General features: G+C 30.4%; 1 protein-coding gene across 1 annotated transcript in view; it reads right to left on the reverse strand.

Moving 5' to 3' along the window:
• Nucleotides 1-1,855: 1,855 nt before the first annotated feature.
• The window catches only part of LOC308695586 (M1-specific T cell receptor alpha chain), a gene marked incomplete at its 5' end in the record, with an annotated part of 60,288 nt that continues 35,848 nt past the window's right edge, over nucleotides 1,856-26,295 (reverse strand). The window contains 4 exons of the mRNA XM_081373771.1: nucleotides 1,856-2,433; nucleotides 4,144-4,251; nucleotides 4,418-4,462; nucleotides 4,558-4,737. Of these exons, the coding sequence (XP_081229897.1) occupies nucleotides 4,145-4,251; nucleotides 4,418-4,462; nucleotides 4,558-4,737 (332 nt within the window). The 3' untranslated portion in view covers nucleotides 1,856-2,433; nucleotide 4,144. The remainder of the gene's footprint in view (nucleotides 2,434-4,143; nucleotides 4,252-4,417; nucleotides 4,463-4,557; nucleotides 4,738-26,295) is intronic.

Consider the following 26,295-nt stretch of genomic DNA (forward strand, 5'->3'; position numbering starts at 1 on the left):
CCAGAATGCTTTGCGACTCAGTGAGTTCTGACCAGTTTTGAATCTGAATACTCAGGGTTTGCAGATGAGTTATTTGTTAGTTAAAGGTCCAGAACTGTCTGTAGTATGTTACCATTGTTGCACTGTCTAGCTCCAAAAGTGCCAGCTTGCCTAATTAGCTAATCAGAGTTTTTGTCTGCAAGAGGTCTATTTAAAAAGTCTGTAGATGTAGATGAGTAGATACTCATCACCATTTTTTTTTCTTTGTCTTAACATATGAGATTTTGAGATGTGATTAAAGTTCTGTAATCGTGTCCTATGACCTTCTTTCAAGCTAAGATTTAAAAGTTGCAATTCATGCATTTGTAACATCACGATTAGACTATTGCAACTCTCTTTATTGTGGTCTTCACTATCTCGTTTACAAATTGTTCAAAATGCAGCTGCAAGACTTTTGACTGGGTCTAGAAAGAGGGATCATATTTCTCCTGTTTTGGCATCCCTTCACTGGCTTCCCATTAAGTTTCGAGTTGATTTTAAGATCCTTATGTTTGCTTATAAGGCGTTGTCTGGCTGTGCACCAAGGTATATTTGTGATCTTATTGTGCCGTACTGTCCTGCTAGGGCACTTAGATCTTCAAATCACTTGCTTTTAAATGTGTCACGATTTCGCTACAAATGAAAGGGTGATCGGGCCTTTTCTGTGGCTGGGCCCAAGCTTTGGATTGCTCTCCCTTGTCATGTGAGGTCTGCTCCTTTATTGGACATTTTTAAATCTATTAAACACATTTTTATTCTTTAGCTTTTGGAAACTTGTAATTGTTGTTTTTTATAGTGTAGTTCTGCTATGCACTATGTACAGCACTTTGGATCAATTTGTATTGTGTTAAATGTGCTTTATAAATAAATTTTGTTGTTGTTGTTGATTATAATCAACAGTAACATGGGGATTTTTTCAGTTTTACTTTATACCAAGTTTAGTAAAAAAACATGTGAAAGGGCATCAAAAATAATAGAAATGTATTGCATGTTCCTCCTTATTTGTATTATTACACACTAAACTATGCCTTATGTTATTTCCCCTTTAGCAGCCATTTGTTTGTAGGCCTGTAAGAATCTATGGTAGTCTGCATATTTGATAAGTTCATTTTGTAAACACCACAAAACTTCAAAGTTAGTAATTTTGAGAAAGATGATCAGTATTTTCTGGTATTTGGGGATTTACAAATTACAAATTTTTCATCATTGTGTGACACACAAAATCCACCATTTCCGATAAACCTAAAAGTGTTTCATATCAGAGTTAAATTCTAGGTCATTGCTTTTCTTAATGCAGTTAACAAACTGCTCCTAATTTAAACCGTGTTTTAAACTTTAATATACCAACATTTAAATTAATAATTTGATACAATGCACTTATCGTGTACATTTATGTTTTTACATTATACATTTAAAAAAATAAAAACTGCATATAATTACAGCTGTAATTAATTCCACTGTTGCACTCTTGATTACATATGGAAAGCTAGACACTGCATACTCATTTATTTGTAATTACACTGTTGACCTTACACCTTAACCCACACTTAAACTAAACCATCAAACCTGACTAAACCTGTCCTTAACTTTACCCATACAGTATGTACAGTATATCCCATCTCAATAGCAGCAAAAGTGTTTTGCACTACGGCATGAACATTGAACCTCATTTTTTATGCAAGTACAAGTACTTTAATCCATTCTCATTCATTGTAATACATTTGATTATCATTTAGTTAAAGTGATCTTAATGGTCAATCAAGGTTCCATTAAATGTACTTATAGATTTTCATCTGGTTGGATTTTGTGAGTTTATAATACACAGAAGCCCAGAGTTGGTTATTTATGCATTTTATTTTCATATGTTTTGCACAATACACAGTCATTATTGCATGAAAGTCAGTCATTGTGGAAGGAAGCACAAGTCCACTTAATTGTGGATGTAAATATGTTGCGTATAAAGGTATATAGACAGAATTATGCAGATGTAATCCAGCTTCAAAGTAATTTAAACTTTTTTTTTTATTTTTATTTTTTTACAAAATAATATTTTTTTAGATAATAAATGTAGAAATCATTAAAATAAAGAGAAATTAAACATGAACTACATCTAAGTTGCTAAATTAGAGACAATTAAATTGCGGCATATGTCTATCGCATCCTAAACTAGAATAGTTGAGCCCATAATATAAAAGCATATAAACACATTACATTCAAATGTGTATACCGTATATGATTCTTAAAACCATAAGCACTATAGCATAACTGAGGGTGGTTACATAATCCCTTGATCATCATTTAACAACAACGGTGCAAATCTACTGGCTTTCAAATGTGATGCAGCATTTTCTGTTGTCTTCAGTGAAGGCACTGTGATAAATCCAACTGATGAAAAACGACTTGGATTTGTGAGACCTGAAAGACAAATAATAGACCAATTGTAATTCTTCAAACAAAACAGCACATATTTTATAGAGTTTGCTAATGAAATATTGGGTCTCATTCACTAATGATTGCGTACAAGTTGCATACTTACTGTATGTTTGCAGAAAATATTCTGAGAAAATTTGCAGCAAGATCTTCGAGTAAAGCCATGTGAGCCACTCACAGCCAGTTGACTTGATACTCATTAAATATATTTTATAAAGATCAAAAGTATAGAACCTATCCCAGTTCGTGCACTATTTGTGTTAAATGAATGTAATAGAACTATAATTTAGTTCGCCGGGAGTCTTCTTTTTTCCTCTGAGTGTTTATTTACACCAAGTGCAAATAGCCCACCTTGTAGGCAGAGGCTATTTACACTAACTCCGCCCACTATTGTCTAATTGAGCCAGACAACATTACAAAAGAACTCCTGCTGATAACAGGAGTAGTGGTGTGGAGAGTTAGGTGGGTGGCGTTAGCTTGTGATGAATCTGCCTTTTTTACGAACACATTCTTCTCCGTTTTCCCATCACATATCAACTCGGAGAAGCGTTTATTTTAAATAAAGATTACGGAAATATTCAAAAAGTGGAAATAAAGTGCCAAACAGGTATTTAATAGTGTGAATAAAGTGATTATCTGATAAAGTTAGGGGTAGGTGTAGGGTAGTCAAGTGTACTTTTTAGTTTTTATCATATAGTCAACCTTGTTTTTTGTTTAGTCAAGTTTTAGTCGACAAAATGTCTGAGCATTGTAGTCTAGTTTTAGTCAATGAAAACCAAGTCACATTTCTGTCATGCTACATAATGGTAAAACTGATAATCCTGATTATTTTGCTCAAAAATATAATTACAACGATTTTTGTCAAAGGTAGCGCAAGTGCATTTATTTAACAACCACAATCGCAAATAAAGTCGAGATCTATGTTTGGATTTATTATTATCACTGAGAAGGTTTGATCGCAGATTTAGTCGCAGCAACAAAGTGGCAGAACAAAGACTGACTGGATGACACTTTTTATTTAAGCAGAACATCTAATTGGAGATTGATAAACTCCAGCTTACTTGTTTGTCGGTTTACAGGTTATCCGCGATCCAAAACGCATGGTTGCCAGATTGCAAAGAAAGATTAAGCAAAAAACGTGGTTCTTTTAACAGAAAAGCTCTGAATGGGGAATTCAATTCTTAAATTCTGGCAACCGTAAGCATGAAAGCATTTTTTTTTTTTTCAAAAACAGTGATTTTGGTCAAGTTTTTAATTTTTTTAACTTTGTTTAATTTACACTAGTGTAGGGTAGAGCTTTCAAGACAGAGACAAGTAATGTCTCAATAAGATGGCATCCATTTATGATTTTAATAAGTATAATCATATACGCTGAAAATGTTATTTTTATTGCATATTGTTTTATAAAATACCACAATACACTGAGGTGCAAATAGCATAAATAGCATTTAACATTATTTGCGCTTAGTGCAAAGAAAATACCTTTTGTTAATGCAAATGAACACAATGCAAATAGCCGCTGTCTTATTTGAATGTATGTTTCAGTTAGTTCAAATGTTATCTTAAACTTATAATAAATCTAAATGCTTAACTTAAAAAATCATAATTTCTGCATGAAAATGTTTTTACGAACAAATGTTAACACACAGTTAGTGAATGAGACCCATTGTCACAAGATATAACATCGTCACTCACGTTAGCTCATCCATGCTTTGAAAGTCATCAAGACGTTGAACACAACAGTCTTCAGAAAGAGAATTCTCAGCCAAAAGAGACCCAGTGACAAGAAGTTGATTTTTTCATCTGCAGAAATAAAAATACAATTAGTATGTCTTTAGGGTTTACCATGTATTTTGCACAATCCAGCATGTGCGATAGTGATAGTATGATAGTAACCTTACAATCTGAAATCTATGGGAGTCTAAATAAAAAATACAGTAAAAAAAAAAGAAAGAAAGAAAACACTCACCTTTTTCTATATCACCACTTTCACTGGATGATCCTTGACAGCTGTCTGAATGTGGAATAAAGTAGATTAATCTAATGCAACCAAATATTTTATTAATTAAGATGACTTTTTTTTTTTATTGTATATGTGGTAATTCCTACCTCCTTCTGGGCATTTTTCTTCAGGTCCAATGGCAAAGCTACTGTAGAGGTTTTGGTAGTCTTTGCCTGAATATCTCACTACAGCTGTACTGTTGCTGAAATGTGTAGCATTATGTTTCGTGAAGTCAGTTGCCAGACACGAGTCTCCAAGTTTGTAAAATGCTGGTTTTTCTTCTTTTTCTGTAAAAATATAAGAGAAAAAAAAAATCAAACACATTAGTTTCACAAACATGAAGTGTATGTGTTTGATGCAGACAAGAATTTGGCAATTACATTTCGTCATAATTAGCTTTTATGGCAGATTTACTGGATTAGAAAGTACATTCGCTGACAATAAACATTGTAATTTTACATATGTGAAATTTTTTTTCCAGACAGACATTTCAAATTAAAATGGAAAAAAATCGTGTTGTCGATTCAATGAATAGAATGTAGAATAGAATTTGCCTCAAATCAATGACACCAAAGTCCTACACATTTCAAATATTGATAATGTCAAATTCTCACCTCATACTTCAAAAGTAATAACTGATTTTTCTAGGCCCACAGGCTGATACCTCACCTCAAAAACTCATTCAGTCTTTCAATACGTAAACCAGTAGTTTATTATATATTATGAAATGTAAATTTCACATTAACAATATAACACTGTATCGGAAAACATATTTTTAAGATATTTTTAGTGCATATGACTGTCTAGCTTTTTGTTAGTTGAATTTATACCACAATGATCACAAGGCCTTACAGTTTCAATCATCCGAACTCTTACTGACGTAATACAATGCTTTTAGCAATTATGCTGAGATGTAGATGGCTTTTAATTGCATCAACACAATTCGCCTAATGAATAGACTACTTCATAATGGTATGGTAATATATTCTGCATCATATAAATTTTAATATTCAATAAATACGAACTTTTTCTTTTGATTATACTATATTTCTGTATTTCATTCTTCCTTTATTTGCTGTAATGGGTAACGATTACGAGTCCCGCTACTAGTCCAAGTTTGGACATTTTTATTATTAGAATCTTCTGCCATGCCAGACCATGTTTAAATTAAACACAAATAAATGTCAATTAAATGTAACACTTGTTTAAACTGGAAAATCCATGTCAAAAAAATGTTTTGTACGATATAATGTAGTAGATTCTTATCCATAGGTTGCTACTTACTTGGGTGCACAGATAAGTGTGTCCCTTTCCCAAATATGATTTTGTTAGCAGTGTTAGTCACACAATGATTAGCACACATATCATAATCCAATACATGTGGCCAAAAGTATGCATGCTTGATGCTCTATATACGTACAATACATACTATAGTTCCTAACAAAATCAAAACAATATCAAATTTAGTTTATTTTAGAATACAAAAAATATAAAAAATATAAAATATAAAATATAAAAATACTGATAGTCTGCCTTTTTAGACACTTATCAAACTAACCAACTCAAAAGATGTTTGTAAATCTATTTAGTAATGCTAAAAAAAGAAATCGAATATAGTCTTCGATCATTACATGACGAAATATGTGCCATTAAGAATTTTTACTGAGAGTTATTACATGTTGGTGAATCTAGGCTGTCAGATGTCTAGCTGATTGATTATAATGCTGATCAATTTCTCAATTTAGCTATTTCGCCTTATAAATGACTGAATTTGTGAAAAATCCTTACGAGTTACAAAGGTTACTTGGTAAAACAATAATTGTTGTTTAAAGTAAAATCAAACCTCTCTTTGTGTTCTTTATCTAACTCTATTTTTAAATACCCAATCAATCTAGACAGTTACACAACATTATCAGAGTTCTTTGATTAAAATAAATTATTCTCTTACTTGATTGTACTGTTAATTTTGTCCCTCCTCCAAAGACTATTTTAACATTAGAAGTCACACAGATTTATATATCAGTACAAAAACCATTTGGATGGTACCTGTATACTGGATAAAATAGATAAAATAAAGTAATTATAGATTTCCAATAATATCTGTAAGAAAGAGATATGGATAGTATCCTTAAATGAAAGATTTGTACTACTGTACTAGTGATTCTTATTACAGCAATTTATTTAGCTAATTATCTGTAACAATTCTTTATTTATTTTATTTAGGCATAAACATCTGTTGTGTAAAAATCATATTATTGCATATAATAATAATATATGTGACAAAGGTGGAAACTCGTAGTTTTCGTAGTAATGTAGTTCTGTTTAAAGCTCATTATTTAATTACTTCATTTCCTTATTTCATTGTTTTTTATCCGATGTCCAGATGAATTATTTCCAAACAAAAGTAAGGTTTTACTTACTTGACTGTACAAACAACTGAGTTCCCTTCGCAAATATCATTTTGCCAAAGTTGCTAGTCACACAGTGACTGTCAGTGTTATGAATACTTCAATAAACGTCATGTCAAAACTTCAGTGTTCATTTTAATTGTTAGAGCCACTCAGTAATGCAGTTAAAATATTTGTCATATTAATAATTGCATAGATTTAATTTTTTAGAAAACTGAAATAAATATTGTAAATAAATAAAAGGGGCTGTGCAAATCGAATGTATAAGTCTACCTGTCCTATCGGTGGATTAGTGAAAAGAGCTTGAGTAATATCAATTGGAGTAATCTTTAAATCCATAACTTACTGGATAACACAATGAGCTGAGTCCCTTGCCCAAAGATCAGTTTGTATCCATTTTGAGACACACAACTACAAAGCTCAACACAGAAATACATTGGATACTCTTTCCTCTGATAGGGATAAATGACATGAGTTTCGTAATTTGATATTACATTAAATTATATTAATAATTAGATTATTTAATCACTAATGTCTGTGAATGAATTGGGTTTTAAAAACATCTGAAAACGTCTGATATTTGGTGGTACTGTAAATTTAATAGTAAATTTCTCTACTCATGACACTAAAATTAGATACCAAGTCCTATGAAAATAATATGCTGTTATTATATTATAATACTTGAATGGTTGTACTCACTTGCTTGTACATAGAGTTGTGTCCCCTTCCCAAATAATATTTTACCAATATTGTTATTCACACAGTGGTTAGTAGTGGGATAATAACTTCCATGAGTAGCAGGGACAACCTCCATCATGTTAGATTTAACATCAACTTAACTATACTGTTTTTCTTCTACATTAAAGGGATTTATAAATATTAATAATAATAAAAAACATTTATGCTTATGGACTGGTGGCACAAGTGCAACTTTTATATAAAGGTGGATCCCTATAAAGTACTTTAGATACACATACGCATCTGTCTCTTTAATGTCCTCAACATTTTTGGAGCGGCCATCTTTTAATGTGCTTGACAAATGAATATATACTGAATATATTGAACAATTAGTGAAAAAATTTAAAACAACTTACTGGAATTTATTGTTATTTTGGTCCCTGCCCCAAATATGACTTTGTTGTTGAACCCAGTATTCACACAATGGTTTTGTCTTGCACTTTTATCCTTTTTACTCAAGGCCCATTATATTTGTCAGTTTACTTTTTTGGTTTAGTAACACCAAAGTGCAACATCACTGAACAGAACTGTTTGACGTCTAAATCTATTGTAATGCATTTTGACAAAAGTAATTCTACATTTAAAATACAAACAAAGTCACGGTTGGTTGATGTTATAATGGGTTTACACAGAATAAATTATCCTTGAATCAAAGATTCTTACTGTACCAATCATGCTTATAGATATCATTTAGTCCAATTAATTGGACTACTGTGTGACAAAAGTGGACACTCCTGTAGTTCTGTTTAAAACTCATGATTTCCTTATTTCGTTTTTTATCTGATGTTCAGATGAATTATTTCCAAACAAAAGTAAGGTTTTACTTACTTGACTGTACAAACAACTGAGTTCCCTTCGCAAATATCATTTTGTCAAAGTTGTTAGTCACACAGTGACTGTCAGTGTTATAAATACTTCAATAAACGGCACGTCAAAACTTCAGTGTTCATTTTGATTTCAGAGCCACTCAGTAATGCAGTTAAAATATTTGTGTCAAATTAATAATTGCATAGATTTAATTTTTAGAAAACTGAAATAAATATTATAAATAAATAAAAAAGCTGTGAAAATGTCATGTACAAGTCTACTTGTTCAATCAGTGAATTAGTGAAGAGAGTTTGAGTAATATCAATTACAGTTTACTTTAAATAACTGAATCCATAACTTACTCGATAACACAATGAGCTGAGTCCCTTGCCCAAAGATCAGTTTGTCTGTGTTTTGAGTCACACAACTACAAAGCTCAACACAGAAATACATTGGATACTCTTTCCTCTGATAGGGATAAAGGACAAGAGTTTTGTAATTTGACATTACAGTAAATTCTATTTAAAATTAGATTAATAACTAACGTCTGTGGATAAAGTGGGTTTTAAAAACATTGTATGATAATTAGCCTACTGATATTTGGTGGAACAGTAAATTAAGTATTAAATTTCACTACACATACACTTCTGTCTCTTTAATGTCCTCAACATTTTTGGAGCGGCCATCTTTCAATGTGCTTGACAAATGAATATATACTGAATATATTGAACAACTAATAAAGATAAAACTTACTGGAATGTATTAGTATTTTGGTGCCTGCCCCAAATATGACTGTTGTTGAGCCTGGAATTGACCAAATGGTTTTGCTTGGCACTTTTATCCTTTTATATTTGTCAGTTTTCTTTTTTTGGTTTAGTTAGCCCAAAGTCCAACATCACTGAACAGAAGTATTTTATAGTTTAAATGATAAATCTTTTGTAATGCATTTTGTTTACATTTTGACATGTCATTCTCATTTTACAAGACAATCAAAGTTTGGTTGATGAAATAATGGGTTTATCACAGAATAAATTCAATACTAAGATTAAAGTACAACTTACTGGTTTGTACAAGAAGTTTTGTTCCCATCCCAAAGAAAAGTTTTTGTCCAGGATTCACACAGCCATTGGCCATATACTAAAAACTAGCAATATCCTGATATCAAAAACACTGCAAGCAATTCTGTCACAATCGCTCTTAAATAAGATTCAGAGTGAAAACTTTAAAGAAGGAACGACATCCATTTATATCAAAGTTTAGTGGTAGAATAAAAATCTGTTTTTAACTGTTATGTTTCAAAGACAAAAGAAGAGTTGATGTTCCTAAAGTTAACATCAAGCACCATACTAATTTCAAGTCATGTGAACTTCGAATATTATACTCATCTATATTATCCTCATAATAGCATTCTATTATAGTAAAAGTTGAAATATCTAAATGAACATTGTTAAGCAATGCCAGCCATTAAATACCAAATGAACGCCCTACAAGAATATGGACATATGATCTTTTGAAAAGGCAATTAACTTACTTGAAGTAATTGTTAGTTTGGTGCCTGTCCCAAAAATGATCTTGGTGCCTCCAAGATTCACACATCAGTAAAGCACAGTACATTTATTCTGAGTACAATGTGGACTGTTATAGGGTGGATACATTTATATTAAATTCATTTTTGAGATTTTATTCATTTCTACAAATGACTTTATGTTGAAAGTATGTTTTTGGTGGTTTTTGTTTGTATTTGTTTTTTTGCATAATAAAAATGTCAATACATTAGTTGTGTTTACTAGCAGTCTTATCTGAAATACTTTTACATTACATTATTTGCTTTTCTATAACATAAATATGAGATAACTAGCATTTTTAAATAAACATTTTATGCATACAATTCAATATTGGTACGAATATTGGATATAACTTACTTGACTGGACAATGAGTTTTGTTCCTTTGCCAAATAACAGTCTAATTTGATCATTCACACAGTCATTCATCATGTATAAAAAAGTATTGACATCCTGATGGCACTGAACAGCATAGAGGAGATAGTATTTTACAACAATGGAATGAAAAGTTCCCTTAAAACCTAAATAGTTCATTGTTGTTCCAGTTTTAACAAAAAAATTAGGGTATTTTTAGTGTTGTGCCGGAGTCCGCCTTGTCGAGTCTAAGCCAATTGAGTTTTAGTGAGGAGTTTTAGTGAGGAATGTTTATTAATGTCTTTTTGTCTTAATTTTATGTTTCTTTCTTGTTTCTTATTTTTCTTTCATGTTACACATGATGTGGATTTGACTGTCCAAGTTCACGTCAAGTTTCAGTACAAGTCCACCCGAGTGTGTCCAGTTCCAAGTTCATTCATTATTGCAGTCCAAGTACCCCAACTCTAGTATTTTTTTTTTCTTTTACTATTATAAAAGTATTTTTGAGGAATGATGGCCATCAGTATATTCAGATTCAGTCACTTATATGTTCAAACTGTAAAACAGACTTGACATATTGCCCTTATATATATTCAAGCATTCATACTAAGATTAAAGTACAACTTACTGGTTTGTACAAGAAGTTTTGTTCCCATCCCAAAGAAAAGTTTTTGTCCAGCATTCACACAGCCATTGGCCATATACTAAAAACTAGCAATATCCTGATATCAAAAACACTGCAAGCAATTCTGTCACAATCGCTCTTAAATAAGATTCAGAGTGAAAACTTTAAAGAAGGAACGACATCCATTTATATCAAAGTTTAGTGGTAGAATAAAAATCTGTTTTTAACTGTTATGTTTCAAAGACAAAAGAAGAGTTGATGTTCCTAAAGTTAACAACAAGCAGTAAGTTTCGTATGTATTTATCTGGGAATTAAGTAGGATATTACAAGAAAGATTATGATCAGGAGATCACTGTTGATGTATTGCTCTAATCATAAAAAATACATATTTCATAAAAAGCAATGCGATATTTGAGAGAACTGAGCCGCACTTACTTGAAAACACAGTTAGTTTAGTGCCTTTCCCAAATATAATTTTGTATCCGCCTTGATTCACACAGCTGTTGACCATAAACACATAACTGCTGCTTAACATATTATCATCCTGGATATATGTTTTCATTCCTTCAAATGGGATAAATGTGATTTTTATCATCTAAACTCTAATTTAGAAATAATTTAACTAATGTATCAGTTAAATGTCAGCTTTATTCCAAAGATTGTATTGATGCTGTTTGGATGTACTAATAAATGGCTATTATTGTTGATGTCACATAAATTGATGATGCCAAAGATTTGTATTACAGTTAAGAGGAGGGAAATCCTAATAACTTGTTAATTTGTTCTTTTTACATGCAATCTGCACAGTCTGAAGTTAATAAAATAAAAAACGCTTTTAAACTCCTCTCTCAAGTCTGTCTTTTCCAAAGCCTTGCACATCAGTACAATTATCTGATCTACTCATATTTTACAGTAATAGCAATTTTCCACGATACTCTCTTTTTTAATTAGAACGTTATATGATGATAATGTCTGTAAGAATATTTAGAAAATGAAAGAAAACCTATCATCACGAACATATCTATTGCATAAAATATAAGTTTTTTTTTTTCATGCAGCAGTTTAATAAAATATTTTAAGTAAAATAAATGAGTGATTATTACAAGTTTAGAGATAAAACTTACTTGCTTGGACTATAAGTTTGGTCCCCTTGCCAAAGAACATCTTAAATTGATCAGTCACACAGCTATCGACTCTGTAGCAAAAACCAGTCGTGTACATGGATTGTAGGCCTATGTCTTTCAGTCTTTCAAAAATAACTTTAAAGATCATACCTTTAAACATCATAAATGAGAAATATTTTACTACTTTTATCTTGATGCTTAGAATTATAACGAAATTTGCACAGCAGTGTTTGATTTTGTTCCCGAGTCCACCTTGTTGAGTCTAAGCACTGAACCAATTGAGTTTGAGTGAGAGATGTTTATTATAGTTTTATCGTAATTTTATGTCGTTACTCGACAATACTCGGAAAGTCTCTAAATCTAAAATATATCAATGTACTGTATCAGTCAAATTAATAATTGCATAGATTTAATTTTTAGAAAACAAATAAATTATATTAAAAAAGCTGTGAAAATGTCACGTACAAGTCTACCTGTTCAATCAGTGGATTAGTGAAGAGAGTTTGAGTAATATCAATTACAGTTTACTTTAAATAACTGAATCCATAACTTACTCGATAACACAATGAGCTGAGTCCCATGCCCAAAGATCAGTTTGTCTGTGTTTTGAGTCACACAACTACAAAGCTCAACACAGAAATACATTGGATACTCTTTCCTCTGATAGGGATAAAGGACAAGAGTTTCGTAATTTGACATTACAGTAAATCCTATTTAAAATTAGATTAATAACTAATGTATGTGGATAAAGTGGGTTTTAAAAACATTGTATGATAATTAGCCTACTGATATTTGGTGAAACAGTAAATTGAATATTAAATTTCACTACACATACACTTCTGTCTCTTTAATGTCCTCAACATTTTTGGAGCGGCCATCTTTCAATGTGCTTGACAAATGAATATATACTGAATATATTGAACAACTAATAAAGATAAAACTTACTGGAATGTATTAGTATTTTGGTGCCTGCCCCAAATATGACTGTTGTTGAGCCTGGAATTGACCAAATGGTTTTGCTTGGCACTTTTATCCTTTTATATGTGTCAGTTTTCTTTTTTTGGTTTAGTTAGCCCAAAGTCCAACATCACTGAACAGAAGTATTTTATAGTTTAAATGATAAACCTTTTGCAATGCATTTTGTTTACATTGTGACATGTCATTCTCATTTTACAATACAATCAAAGTCACGTTTGGTTGATGAAATAATGGGTTTATCACAGAATAAATTTAATACTAAGATTAAAGTACAACTTACTGGTTTGTACAAGAAGTTTTGTTCCCATCCCAAAGAAAAGTTTTTGTCCAGTATTCACACAGCCATTGGCCATATACTAAAAACTAGCAATATCCTGATATCAAAAACACTGCAAGCAATTGATGTTGCTGTTCCTAAAGTTAACAACAAGCACCATACTAATTTCAAGTCATGTGAACTTGCAATATTATACTCATCTATATTATCCTCATAATAGTTATCTATTATAGTAAAAGTTTAAATATGTAAATTAACATTGTTAAGCAATGCCAGCCATACCAAATAAATGTCCTACAAGAATATGGACATATGATCTTTTGAAAAGACAATTAACTTACTTGAAGTAATTGTTAGTTTGGTGCCTGTCCCAAAAATGATCTTGGTGCCTCCAGGATTCACACATCAGTAAAGCACAGTACATTTATTCTGAGTATGTGGACAGTTATAGGGTGGATACATTTATATTAAATTCATTTTTGAGATTTTATTCATTTCTACAAATAAACAAAAATAACTAAAGCTTTAGACAAACCGTATAAAGTTCCGTTCTTTGACTTTATGCTGACAGTATGTTTTTTGGTGGTTTTTGTTTGCATAATTAAAATGTTAATACATTAGTTGTGTTTACTAGCAGTCTTATCTGACATACTTTTACATTACATTATTTGCTTTTCTATAACATAAATATGAGATAACTAGCATTTTTAAATAAACATTTTATGCATACAATTCAATATTGGTATGAATATTGGATATAACTTACTTGACTGGACAATGAGTTTTGTTCCTTTGCCAAATAACAGTCTAATTTGATCATTCACACAGTCATTCATCATGTATAAAAAAGTATTGACATCCTGATGGCACTGAACAGCATAGAGGAGATAGCATTTTACAACAATGGAATAAAAAGTTCCCTTAAAATCTAAATAGTTCATTGTTGTTCCAGTTTTAACAAAAAATGTAGGGTATTTTTTTAGTGTTGGGCCCGAGTCCGCCTTGTCGAGTCCGAGTCGAGTCTAAGCACTTAACCAATTGAATTTTAGTGAGGAATGTTTATTAATGTATTTTTGTCTTAATTTTATGTTTCTTTCTTGTTTCTTATTTTTCTTTCATGTTACATGATGTGGATTTGACTGTCCAAGTTCACGTCAAGTTTCAGTACAAGTCGAGTCTAAGCACTTAACCAATTGAATTTTAGTGAGGAGTTCCAAGTTCATTCATAATTGCAGTCCAACTCTAGTATTTTTTTTTTCTTTTACTATTATAAAAGTATTTTTGAGGAATGATGGCCATCAGTATATTCAGATTCAGTCACTTATATGTTCAAACTCTAAAACAGACTTGACATATTGCCCTTATATATATTCAAGCATTCATACTAAGATTAAAGTACAACTTACTGGTTTGTACAAGAAGTTTTGTTCCCATCCCAAAGAAAAGTTTTTGTCCAGCATTCACACAGCCATTGGCCATATACTAAAAACTAGCAATATCCTGATATCAAAAACACTGCAAGCAATTCTGCCACAATCGCTCTTAAATAAGATTCAGAGTGAAAACTTTAAAGAAGGAACGACATCCATTTATATCAAAGTTTAGTGGTAGAATAAAAATCTGTTTTTAACTGTTATGTTTCAAAGACAAAAGAAGAGTTGATGTTCCTAAAGTTAACAACAAGCAGTAAGTTTCGTATGTATTTATCTGGGAATTAAGTAGGATATTACAAGAAAAATGATAAAGTACTAATTCCCAGATAAATACCTTCAAATCTTTTTAAGAAGATAGAAGATCATTGTTGATTTATTGTTCTGATAATAATCATATTGCTCTTATAAAAACATGCATATTTGATGAAAAAGCTATGCGATATTTGAGAGAACTGAGCCGCACTTACTTGAAAACACAGTTAGTTTAGTGCCTTTCCCAAATATAATTTTGAATCCACTTTGAGTCACACAGCTGTTGACCATAAACACATAACTGCTGCTGAACATATTATCATCCTGCATAAGGTATGTTATGATAATGATATTATTATCACCTAAAATCGAATTAAGAATTAATACTATAATTTATCTGTTAAGTATCAGGTATTATTCCAAATTTTGTATTGATGATGTTTGATGTTCTAAAATAAATGCCTATTATTGTTGATGTTACATATTGATGGTCCCAAATTCAAAGTTATGTATTAGGGTTACGATGATGGAAACCCTAAGAACTAGTTAAGCTTAGCTGATTTAAAAATAATAATAATAATAAAAAAGTCCAATTATATGATCTAATCATATTTTACTTACATAAATGTTAATTTTCCTCTATACTATATTTAAAAATAAAGAACTTGACATCTTGCCCTGATATACTGTACTTGGAAGAGATACATAAAAGACTATATTGACTGTGTACAACTATTACATTTTAGACTAAGTAATAGGCTATCGCAATTCTTTTCGTCAATTTACTTTCGATAATTGTTTTTTCCCCCTGTGCAATTTAGTGTCATATGAATGTTAAGTGTACAATACTCATTAATAATGGGAAAATAATGGGAGCACAGTTTTAAATTTAACATTGGTTTTAAAATATAAAATAAAAAAAGACAAGCTTGATCTACACTTACTTGAAAGGACAGTGAGTTGAGTGCCTTTTCCAAAAATAATTTTGTTAACTCCTTGAGTCACACAGTGGTTTATCTGAACACGTAAACATGTTGCCTATACTCTCCTTGCTTTGAAGCCCAACAAAAAGGGCTATATTTATTTAGAATACTTTATTTGGAATCTAATTCAACTGTTTATTGGTGACTTTCATTCAAAAGTATAGATATTTGAAAAGCATACTATAAATTGTACAACTATAAAGGTCATACAAACTACAGTAGCCTTAAATATTGATTGGAATAATAATAGGGAATCTATTTATATCATCTATAGCCTATCACAGTTACCTATTATTATACAGACGTATAAGGATGTTAATGCCCTTTGTGAATTGTATTTCTCTGAAGTAAGCATTTCATGGAGGCAGTTATGATTTAAAGTCAGCTAAAGTATATCAAAATGAAATTGAAGCCATTTTGTATCACTAGCTATCAAGTACTTTGATTGGTTTGATGAATATATCAGAATTAAAAAACTTTTTTTAAGTTTTAAAATTATTGCAGCTCTATTTCTTAGTTTACTGTAAGTAGCAGAAAACATACTTGAATCAACTGTTAGTCCGGTGCCTTTTCCAAATATGATCTTTTCATAGCCAGCATTCACACATTAGAACAACATAGTACATTTACCCAGATTTCACTCTAGCCACTCTTGTTTGGTGTTTATTTCATAGTGCATTTTTGGATATGACTGTAAATAAATAGATTTTGAATATCTACTATTACCATTTTTTATCCAACCAAACTGCATAAAATTAAGTAATTTAACTGTACAATTTGGAAAAATCTTGACTTACTTGATTGTACTATGACTTTGGTCCCCTTACCAAAGAAAATCTTATATCCATCATTCACACAGCCATTGACCATATAGCGAAAACAAGTAGCTCACTACATGAAACACTTTAAACTATAATATATTAAAATTCAAAGTTACTGTAGCTGGTCTAACCTTTATAGTTGTAAAATGTGTATGGTTTTCAAATATATACTTTTAACTGAAAGTCACTAATAAACTGTTGAATTATTGAATATATGCATTTGGGAGGCACTTTGATTCATGCAAATATTAAAATTATTTTTGTGTTTTTTTTAATGATGAACCTTTCTCTTCATCTTGTTTAGGTTTAAAATAAATATGTTAAGGGTCATACTTTTTATTATACTAAACTATTTATTTGATGAAACAAAATATCTTACTTGAAGTAACAATGAGACTGGTGCCGGTCCCAAATATGATCCTGTTGTCCCCTCTATTCACACATCAGTATAGTATAGTACATTTACCCTTAGCACACGTTTGGCCAGTGAGGTTCCATCTTTTGGGGGTCATTATATTTTATTTTTAGCTATGACTTGTTTGATTGGTTTGGTAAAATATAGCTAGAATCTAGAAAAGAATAATGCAAGTGTGATAACGATAAGCTAGTAATTTCGTTTTATAGAAAACTAACCATTATCAAATGTATTTTTGCCATCTTTAAAGAATTTCTGGTCTTGACCATTTATCAACATCACATATACTTTTACAACATCACAAACATTCTTCAAGTTTGTTAAATGATTCCGTTCCATTTTAAAGAAGTGGGAAAAAAATCGAAATATCTGAACACAGATTTGATCTTTTCTGGACATCAGTTTGAACTGACCTCTAAAAGGTTAGTATTTGTTCATGTTGACTGTCAGAAATGCATTACTTACTTGTTTCCACAACAAGTTTGGTTCCTTTCCCAAAGATAATCTTATTCACATTCACACACCCATTGACTATGTACCAAAAACTGATGCCTTCCAGCTCTTTATAGCATCTCTACAGACTACAGTAAAGCAAGTCCAATCTAGCTAATGAATTCACTAATGATGTCCAAACTGTTTCAGTATCAGCATTTATAAAAGCTAGATTATAATCAGTACTAATTTTATACTCACTTATTTCAACTGTCAATTTAGTTCCTTCTCCAAACACTACTTTCCACTGTGTTGATGTCACACTGTAAACTTTATCTACACAAAAACATTGCCCTCTACAGAGTCCAACTGTTCCATATACTGTATGCATTTAATGCTTATATAGTGCTTATAAAAGTGTCAGGGTAGTGCCAATATTACATTTTGATGATTAGATAAATCTATTGTATTAAGTTAATCTGGTTGGTATTTAAGTGGAAATTAAGAGTAAATTCAATACATTTGGAATATGATATATAATATATATTTCAATGTAACATTTTCAGTGGCATTGATGTAAGCTTACTTGTTTCTGTTATTAGTCTTGTCCCACTCCCAAATATAATCTTGTTGGCAGCATTCACACAAGTGCTGACCCCATCACAAAAACCTCACTGTTGTATTGTGAGTTACTTAATATCGAAAATATTGAAAACTTTTCCCCTTGCTTTGTATTGTGTTATTTTGTATAAATGGGTTTGATTTAATGAGAGAAAGAGTTCATTTTATCACTGTCTTTTTCAAGAAAGACATTAGTTAATTAATTTGCTACGAATATATTCAATTGTCTCAAGTGCCAGTGAATTTTTAATTATATTTTGATAATGGAAAGGGTTTGTTTTTAGGAGGATGTCAAATTGTTTACAATTTAAATAAGATTTGATCAAAATATACTGTGATTAAGCTGCAATGTGAAAACTATATTATAAAACTACATTATAAGACTGATTACAAAAAATCACTGAGTATAACATCAAGTAGACTACTTTTGCATATTAGTGATACTTTGATATTCAGTATTTATCTTTTTACTTAGTTGTTTTTCATTTATTAAACAATGCAAACTTACTTGTTTCTACAGTGAGTATTGTCCCCGTCCCAAAGATTATCTTTTGAGTGTTAGTCACACATGGGCCGGGTCCATAACAAAAACCATCTAGCCTGAAGTGTTGTGAGCTTGAAGTATTTTCTTTTTTAATGTAATAAATTAAATAAATGCAAGTACTTTAACAACCTTTGTCAGGTTTAATCACACTGGGGCTTTTGTTTTGCAATAATTTTTCACTTTGAAAAGACTTTTCTGCTAATGATTGACTTTCTTTAGTACTATTTTTATGTTAATGTAAAACAATGAAAAAAATTAAAACTCACTTGAATTAACAGTTAATTTTGTCCCAGAACCAAATGTCAGCTTTCCAAGCCCTTGATTCACACAGCATATACACTCATTACAGTAACTTGTGTCTGCTATAGCTAAGTTATCGTGTATGAACACTTGATATTTACTTAATATTGTCATTTTCCATAAACTTTCAACAATACAGTTTGTGCATTAATGCAAGCTACTTTTGGTAAGAATTATATTACCATTACCTTACAATAGACTTTCATACTTCAAGATTCATATTTGTCAAACCAAAAACATTTTTACCTGTAGCTGTCATGAAACATATTTAATCAATAGAATTTTTGTTAAATTTAAACAACTGGTGTTTCTTCATAATTTAACTAATATGCAAATGAATGATTAGCTACATTAATGTTTTTGTGAAGAATGACAGTATAATTTTGTCAATAACTATGATTATTTGCATTAATAACAAACTACCAATAGCATTTAAGTTTTCAAATGTTCAGAACTTACTTGCTTCTATGTTGAGTTTTGTCCCTTTACTAAAGAAAATCCTGTTGCCATTATTCACACAGACATTGAGTGTGCACCAATAACTTGTGTCATATTTAATAGGCCATAATTCACATAACACATATATATGATTTTGAATTAATCTTTTTAAATGAAAATCTGATTAACTTAATTGACTGATTTAAGTAATTTAACTGTATAATTTGAAAAAAATATCCTAACTTACTTGATTGTACTATGACTTTGGTCCCCTTACCAAAGAAAATCTTGAATCCATCATTCACACAGCCATTGACCATATAGCGAAAACAAGTAGCTCACTACATGAAACACTTTAACCCTTATTACAATAGTATAATATATTAATATTCAGTGCTACTGTAGCTTGTATGACCTTTATAGTTGTAAAATGTGTAGTATACTTTGCAAATATGTATCCTTTTAAGCGAAAGTTACAAATAAACTGTTGAATTAATAAATATATGCATTTGGGAAGCACTTTGATTCATATAAATATTAATTACAGATTTGTTTTGTTTTTTATTATTAAACTTTATCTTCATTTTTTAAGGTTTAGAAGAAATATGTTAAGGATCACAATTTTTATTATTACAATTCTATCTGATGAAACATAATATCTTACTTGAAGTAACAATGAGACTGGTGCCGGTCCCAAATATAATCTTGTTGTTCACTCCATTCACACATCAGTATAGTATAGTACATTTACCCTTAGCACACGTTTGGCCAGTGAGGTTCCATCTTTTGGGGGTCATTATATTTATTTTTAGGTATGACTTGTTTGATTAGTTTGGAAAATTATAGCTAAGCTAGAAAAGAATAATGCAAGTGATTATGATAATGATAAGTAAGTAATTTAGATTTAAAAAAAAAACCTAACCATTAGCAAATGTATTTTTGCGAACTTTAAAGAATTTATGATCTTGACCATTTGTCAACAAATAACTTAAAAAATCTAAATATCTCAACACAGATTTGATCTTTTCTGGACATCAGTTTGAACTGACCTCTAAAAGGTTAGTATTTGTTCATGTTGACTGTCAGAAATGCATTACTTACTTGTTTCCACAACAAGTTTGGTTCCTTTCCCAAAGATAATCTTATTCACATTCACACACCCATTGACTATGTGCCAAAAACTGATGCCTTCCAGCTCTTTATAGCATCTCTACAGACTACAGTAAAGCAAGTCCAATCTAGCTAATGAATTCACTAATGATGTCCACACTGTTTCAGTATCAGCATTTATAAAAGCTAGATTATAATCAGTACTAATTTTATGTGATGTGTATTATGAGGAATGATATATGAAAACAAATTTTAAATAATTTAACACGGCAAGTTTTAAACTTAATAAATTGAAGGGAAAAATCTAAATATATTTCAAGTAACTTACTGTTTTCTATGATAAGCTCTGTCCCTGTTGCAAAGATAATCTTATTTCCCGCAGTCACACATGGACAGACTTAGTTACAAAAACTTACTGACCTAATCTTTCTCGTGAAACTGAAATTAAATGAGAAATAACTGGTTTGATCATGTAACATTTTTGTCTATTATCTTTAGAAGGGCATATTGCAATTGTAATTTTGGAGTGTTTAGCCCTACATTATATTTTAAAGCTACTCATAATGGCGTCCAAAACATCAATAATGTTTAGTAAAAAAAAATAGATTAGACAATAAAAGTTTGGCCCCTTTTGATACCCAACATTCACACAATCATTTGCCATGAACAAAAAATTCTAATTCTTACACTATTGAAAAGCTACTTTAAAAATTCCAATACAAACTTAAGGTTTTAACTATAAGTATATGACCATTTAGGATGAACACAAACGCGTGTTGAATTTTTTATTATATTTTGATAATGGAAATGGTTTGTTTTTAGGACGATGTCAAATTGTTTACAATTGAAATAAGATTTGATCAAAATATACTGTGATTAAGCTGCAATGTGAAAACTATATTATAAAACTACATTATAAGACTGATTACAAAAATCACTGAGTATAATATCAAGACTACTTTTGCATATTAGTGATACTTTGATATTCAGTATTTATCTTTTTACTTAAATACTGGCTTTTCATTTATTAAACAATGCAAACTTACTTGTTTCTACAGTGAGTATTGTCCCCGTCCCAAAGATTATCTTTTGAGCATTAGTCACACATGGGCCGGGTCCATAACAAAAACCATCTAGCCTGAAGTGTTGTGAGCTTTTAAGTATTTTGTAATAAATTAAATAAATGCAAGTACTTTAACAACCTTTGTCAGGTTTAATCACACTGGGGCTTTTGTTTTGCAATAATATTTCACTTTGAAAAGACTTTTCTGCTAATGATTGACTTTCTTTAGTACTATTTTTATGTTACTGTAAAATAATGAAAAATATTAAAACTCACTTGAATGAACAGTTAGTTTTGTCCCAGAACCAAATGTCAGCTTGCCTCCTTGATTCACACAGCATATACACTCATTACAGTAACTTGTGTCTGCTATAGCTAAGTTATCGTGTATGAACACTTGATATTTACTTAATACTGTTATTTTCCATAAACTTTCAACAATACAGTTTGTGCATTAATGCAAGCTACTTTTGGTAAGAATTATATTACCATACCTTACAATAGACTTACATACTTCAAGATTCATATTTGTCAAACCAAAAACATTTTTACCTGTAGCTGTCATGAGGCATAATTAATCAATATAATTTTTGTTAAATCTATACAACTGGTGTTTCTTCATAACTAATATGCAAATGAATGATTAGCTACATTAATGTTTTTGTGAAGAATGACAGTATAATTTTGTCAATAACTATGATTATTTGCATTAATAACAAACTACCAATAGCATTTAAGTTTTCAAATGTTCAGAACTTACTTGCTTCTATGTTGAGTTTTGTCCCTTTACTAAAGAAAATCCTGTTGCCATTATTCACACAGACATTGAGTGTGAACCAATAACTTGTGTCATATTTCATAGGCCATAATTCACATAACACATTATATATGATTTTGAATTAATCTTTTTAAATGAAAATCTGATTAACTCAGTTTACTGATTGAAGTAATTTAACTATATAATATGAAAAAAATCCTAACTTACTTGATTGTACTATGACTTTTGTCCCCTTACCAAAGAAAATCTTCAATGCATCATTCACACAGCCATTGACCATATAGCGAAAACAAGCAGCTCACTACATGAAACACTTTAACCCCTATTACAATAGTATAATATATTAATATTCAGTGCTACTGTAACTTGTATGACCTTTATAGTTGTAAAATTTGTAGTATACTTTGCAAATATGTATCCTTTTAAGTGAAAGTCACAAATAAACTGTTGAATTAATAAATATATGCATTTGGGAAGCACTTTGATTCATATAAATATTAATTACAGATTTGTTTTGATTTTTATTATTAAACTTTATCTTCATTTTTTAAGGTTTAAAAGAAATATGTTAAGGATCACAATTTTTATTATTACAATTCTATCTGATTAAACAAAATATCTTACTTGAAATAACAATGAGACTGGTGCCGGTCCCAAATATGATCCTGTTGTTCCTATTCACACATCAGTATAGTATAGTACATTTACCCTTAGCACACGTTTGGCCAGTGAGGTTCCATCTTTTGGGGGTCATTATATTTAATTTTTAGGTATGACTTGTTTGATTAGTTTGGAAAATGATAGCTAAGCTAGAAAAGAATAATGCAAGTGAGTATGATAATGATAAGTAAAAAAAACCTAACCATTAGCAATTGTATTTTTGCGAACTTTAAAGAATTTATGTTCTTGATCATTTGTCAACAAATAACTTAAAAAATCTAAATATCACAACACAGATTTGACCTTTTCTGGACATCAGTTTGAACTGACCTCTAAAAGGTTAGTATTTGTTCATGTTGACTGTCAGAAATGCATTACTTACTTGTTTCCACAACAAGTTTGGTTCCTTTCCCAAAGATAAGCTTATTCGCATTCACACACCCATTGACTATGTGCCAAAAACTGATGCCTTCCAGCTCTTTATAGCATCTCTACAGACTACAGTAAAGCAAGTCCAATCTAGCTAATGAATTCACTAATGATGTCCACACTGTTTCAGTATCAGCATTTATAAAAGCTAGATTATAATCAGTACTAATTTTATGTGATGTGTATTATGAGGTATGATATGTGAAGACAAATTTTAAATAATTTAACACGGTAAGTTTTAAACTTAATAAATTGAAAGGAAAGATCAAAATATATTTCAAGTAACTTACTGTTTTCTATGATAAGCTCTGTCCCTGTTGCAAAGATAATTTTATCTCCCACAGTCACACATGGACAGACTTAGTTACAAAAACTTACTGACCTAATCTTTTTCGTGAAACTGAAATTAAATGAGAAATAACTGGTTTGATCATGTAACATTTTTGTCTATTATCTTAAGAAGGGCATATTGCAATTGTAATTTTGGAGCGTTTAGCCCTACATTATATTTTAAAGCTACTCATAATGGCGTCCAAAAAATCAATAACGTTTAGTAAAAAAAATGAGATAAGACAATAAAAGTTTGGCCCCTTTTGATGCCCAACATTCACACAATCATTTGCCATGAACAAAAAATTTCCAATTCTTACACTATTGAAAAGCTACTTTGAAAATTCCAATACAAACTAAAGGTTTTAACTAAGTATATGACCATTTAGGATGAACATTTTTTAATTCATTGCATTTTTTAATGCAATAAATTAAATAAATGCAAGTACTTTAACAACCTTTGTCAGGTTTAATCACACTGGGGCTTTTGTTTTGCAATAATATTTCACTTTGAAAAGACTTTTCTGCTAATGATTGACTTTCTTTAGTACTATTTTTATGTTAATGTATAAAAGAATCAAAAAAACTGTAAACTCACTTGAATGAACAGTTAATTTTGTCCCAGAACCAAATGTCAGCTTGCCAAACCCTTGATTCACACAGCATATACACTCATTACAGTAACTTGTGTCTGTTATAGCTAGTTATCGTGTATGAACACTTGATATTTACTTAATACTGTCATTTTCCATAAACTCAAAAAATACAGTTTGTGCATTACTGCAAGCTACTTTTGGTAAGAATTATATTACTATACCTTACAATAGACTTTCATACTTCAAGATTCATTTTTGTCAAACCAAAAACATTTTTACCTGTAGCTGTCATGAGGCATAATTAATCAATATAATTTTTGTTAAATTAATACAACTGGTGTTTCTTCATAATTTAACTAATATGCAAATGAATGATTAGCTACATTAATGTTTTTGTGAAGAATGACAGCATAATTTTTTTAATAACTATGATTATTTGCATTAATAACAAACTACCAATAGCATTTAAGTTTTCAAATGTTCAGAACTTACTTGCTTCTATGTTGAGTTTTGTCCCTTTACTAAAGAAAATCCTGTTGCCATTATTCACACAGACATTGAGTGTGAACCAATAACTTGTGTCATATTTAATAGGCCATAATTCACATAACACATTATAAATGATTTTGAATTAATCTTTTTAAATGAAAATCTGATTAACTTAATTGACTTATTGAAGTAATTTAACTGTATAATATGAAAAATATCCTAACTTACTTGATTGTACTATGACTTTTGTCCCCTTACCAAAGAAAATCTTAAATCCATTATTCACACAGCCATTGACCATATAGCGAAAACAAGTAGCTCACTACATGAAACACTTTAACCCCTATTACAATAGTATAATATATTAATATTCAGTGCTACTGTAACTTGTATGACCTTTATAGTTGTAAAATTTGTAGTATACTTTGCAAATATGTATCCTTTTAAGTGAAAGTCACACATAAACTGTTGAATTAATAAATATATGCATTTGGGAAGCACTTTGATTCATACAAATATTAATTACAGTTTTTTTTGTTTTTTATGATTAAACTTTCTTCATTTTTTAAGTTTCAAAAGAAATATGTTAAGGATCACAATTTTTATTATTACAATTCTATCTGATGAAACAAAATATCTTACTTGAAGTAACAATGAGACTGGTGCCGGTCCCAAATATAATCTTGTTGTTCGCTCTATTCACACATCAGTATAGTATAGTACATTTACCCTTAGCACACGTTTGGCCAATGAGGTTCCATCTTTTGGGGGTCATTATATTTATTTTTAGCTATGACTTGTTTGATTGGTTTGGTAAAATATAGCTAGAATCTAGAAAAGAATAATGCAAGTGTGATAACGATAAGCTAATTTAGTTTTTAGAAAACTAACCATTATCAAATGTATTTTTTCCAACTTTAAAGAATTTCTGATCTTGACCATTTATCAACATCACATATACTTTTACAACATCACAAACATTCTTCAAGTTTGTTAAATGATTCCGTTCCATTTTAAAGAAGTGGGAAAAAAATCGAAATATCTGAACACAGATTTGATCTTTTCTGGACATCAGTTTGAACTGACCTCTAAAAGGTTAGTATTTGTTCATGTTGACTGTCAGAAATGCATTACTTACTTGTTTCCACAACAAGTTTGGTTCCTTTCCCAAAGATAATCTTATTCACATTCACACACCCATTGACTATGTGCCAAAAACTGATGCCTTCCAGCTCTTTATAGCATCTCTACAGACTACAGTAAAGCAAGTCCAATCT

This window comes from Scardinius erythrophthalmus, assembly GCF_964197995.2.
Source record: "Scardinius erythrophthalmus genome assembly, chromosome: 9".
NCBI classification, from domain to species: Eukaryota; Metazoa; Chordata; class Actinopteri; order Cypriniformes; family Leuciscidae; genus Scardinius; species Scardinius erythrophthalmus.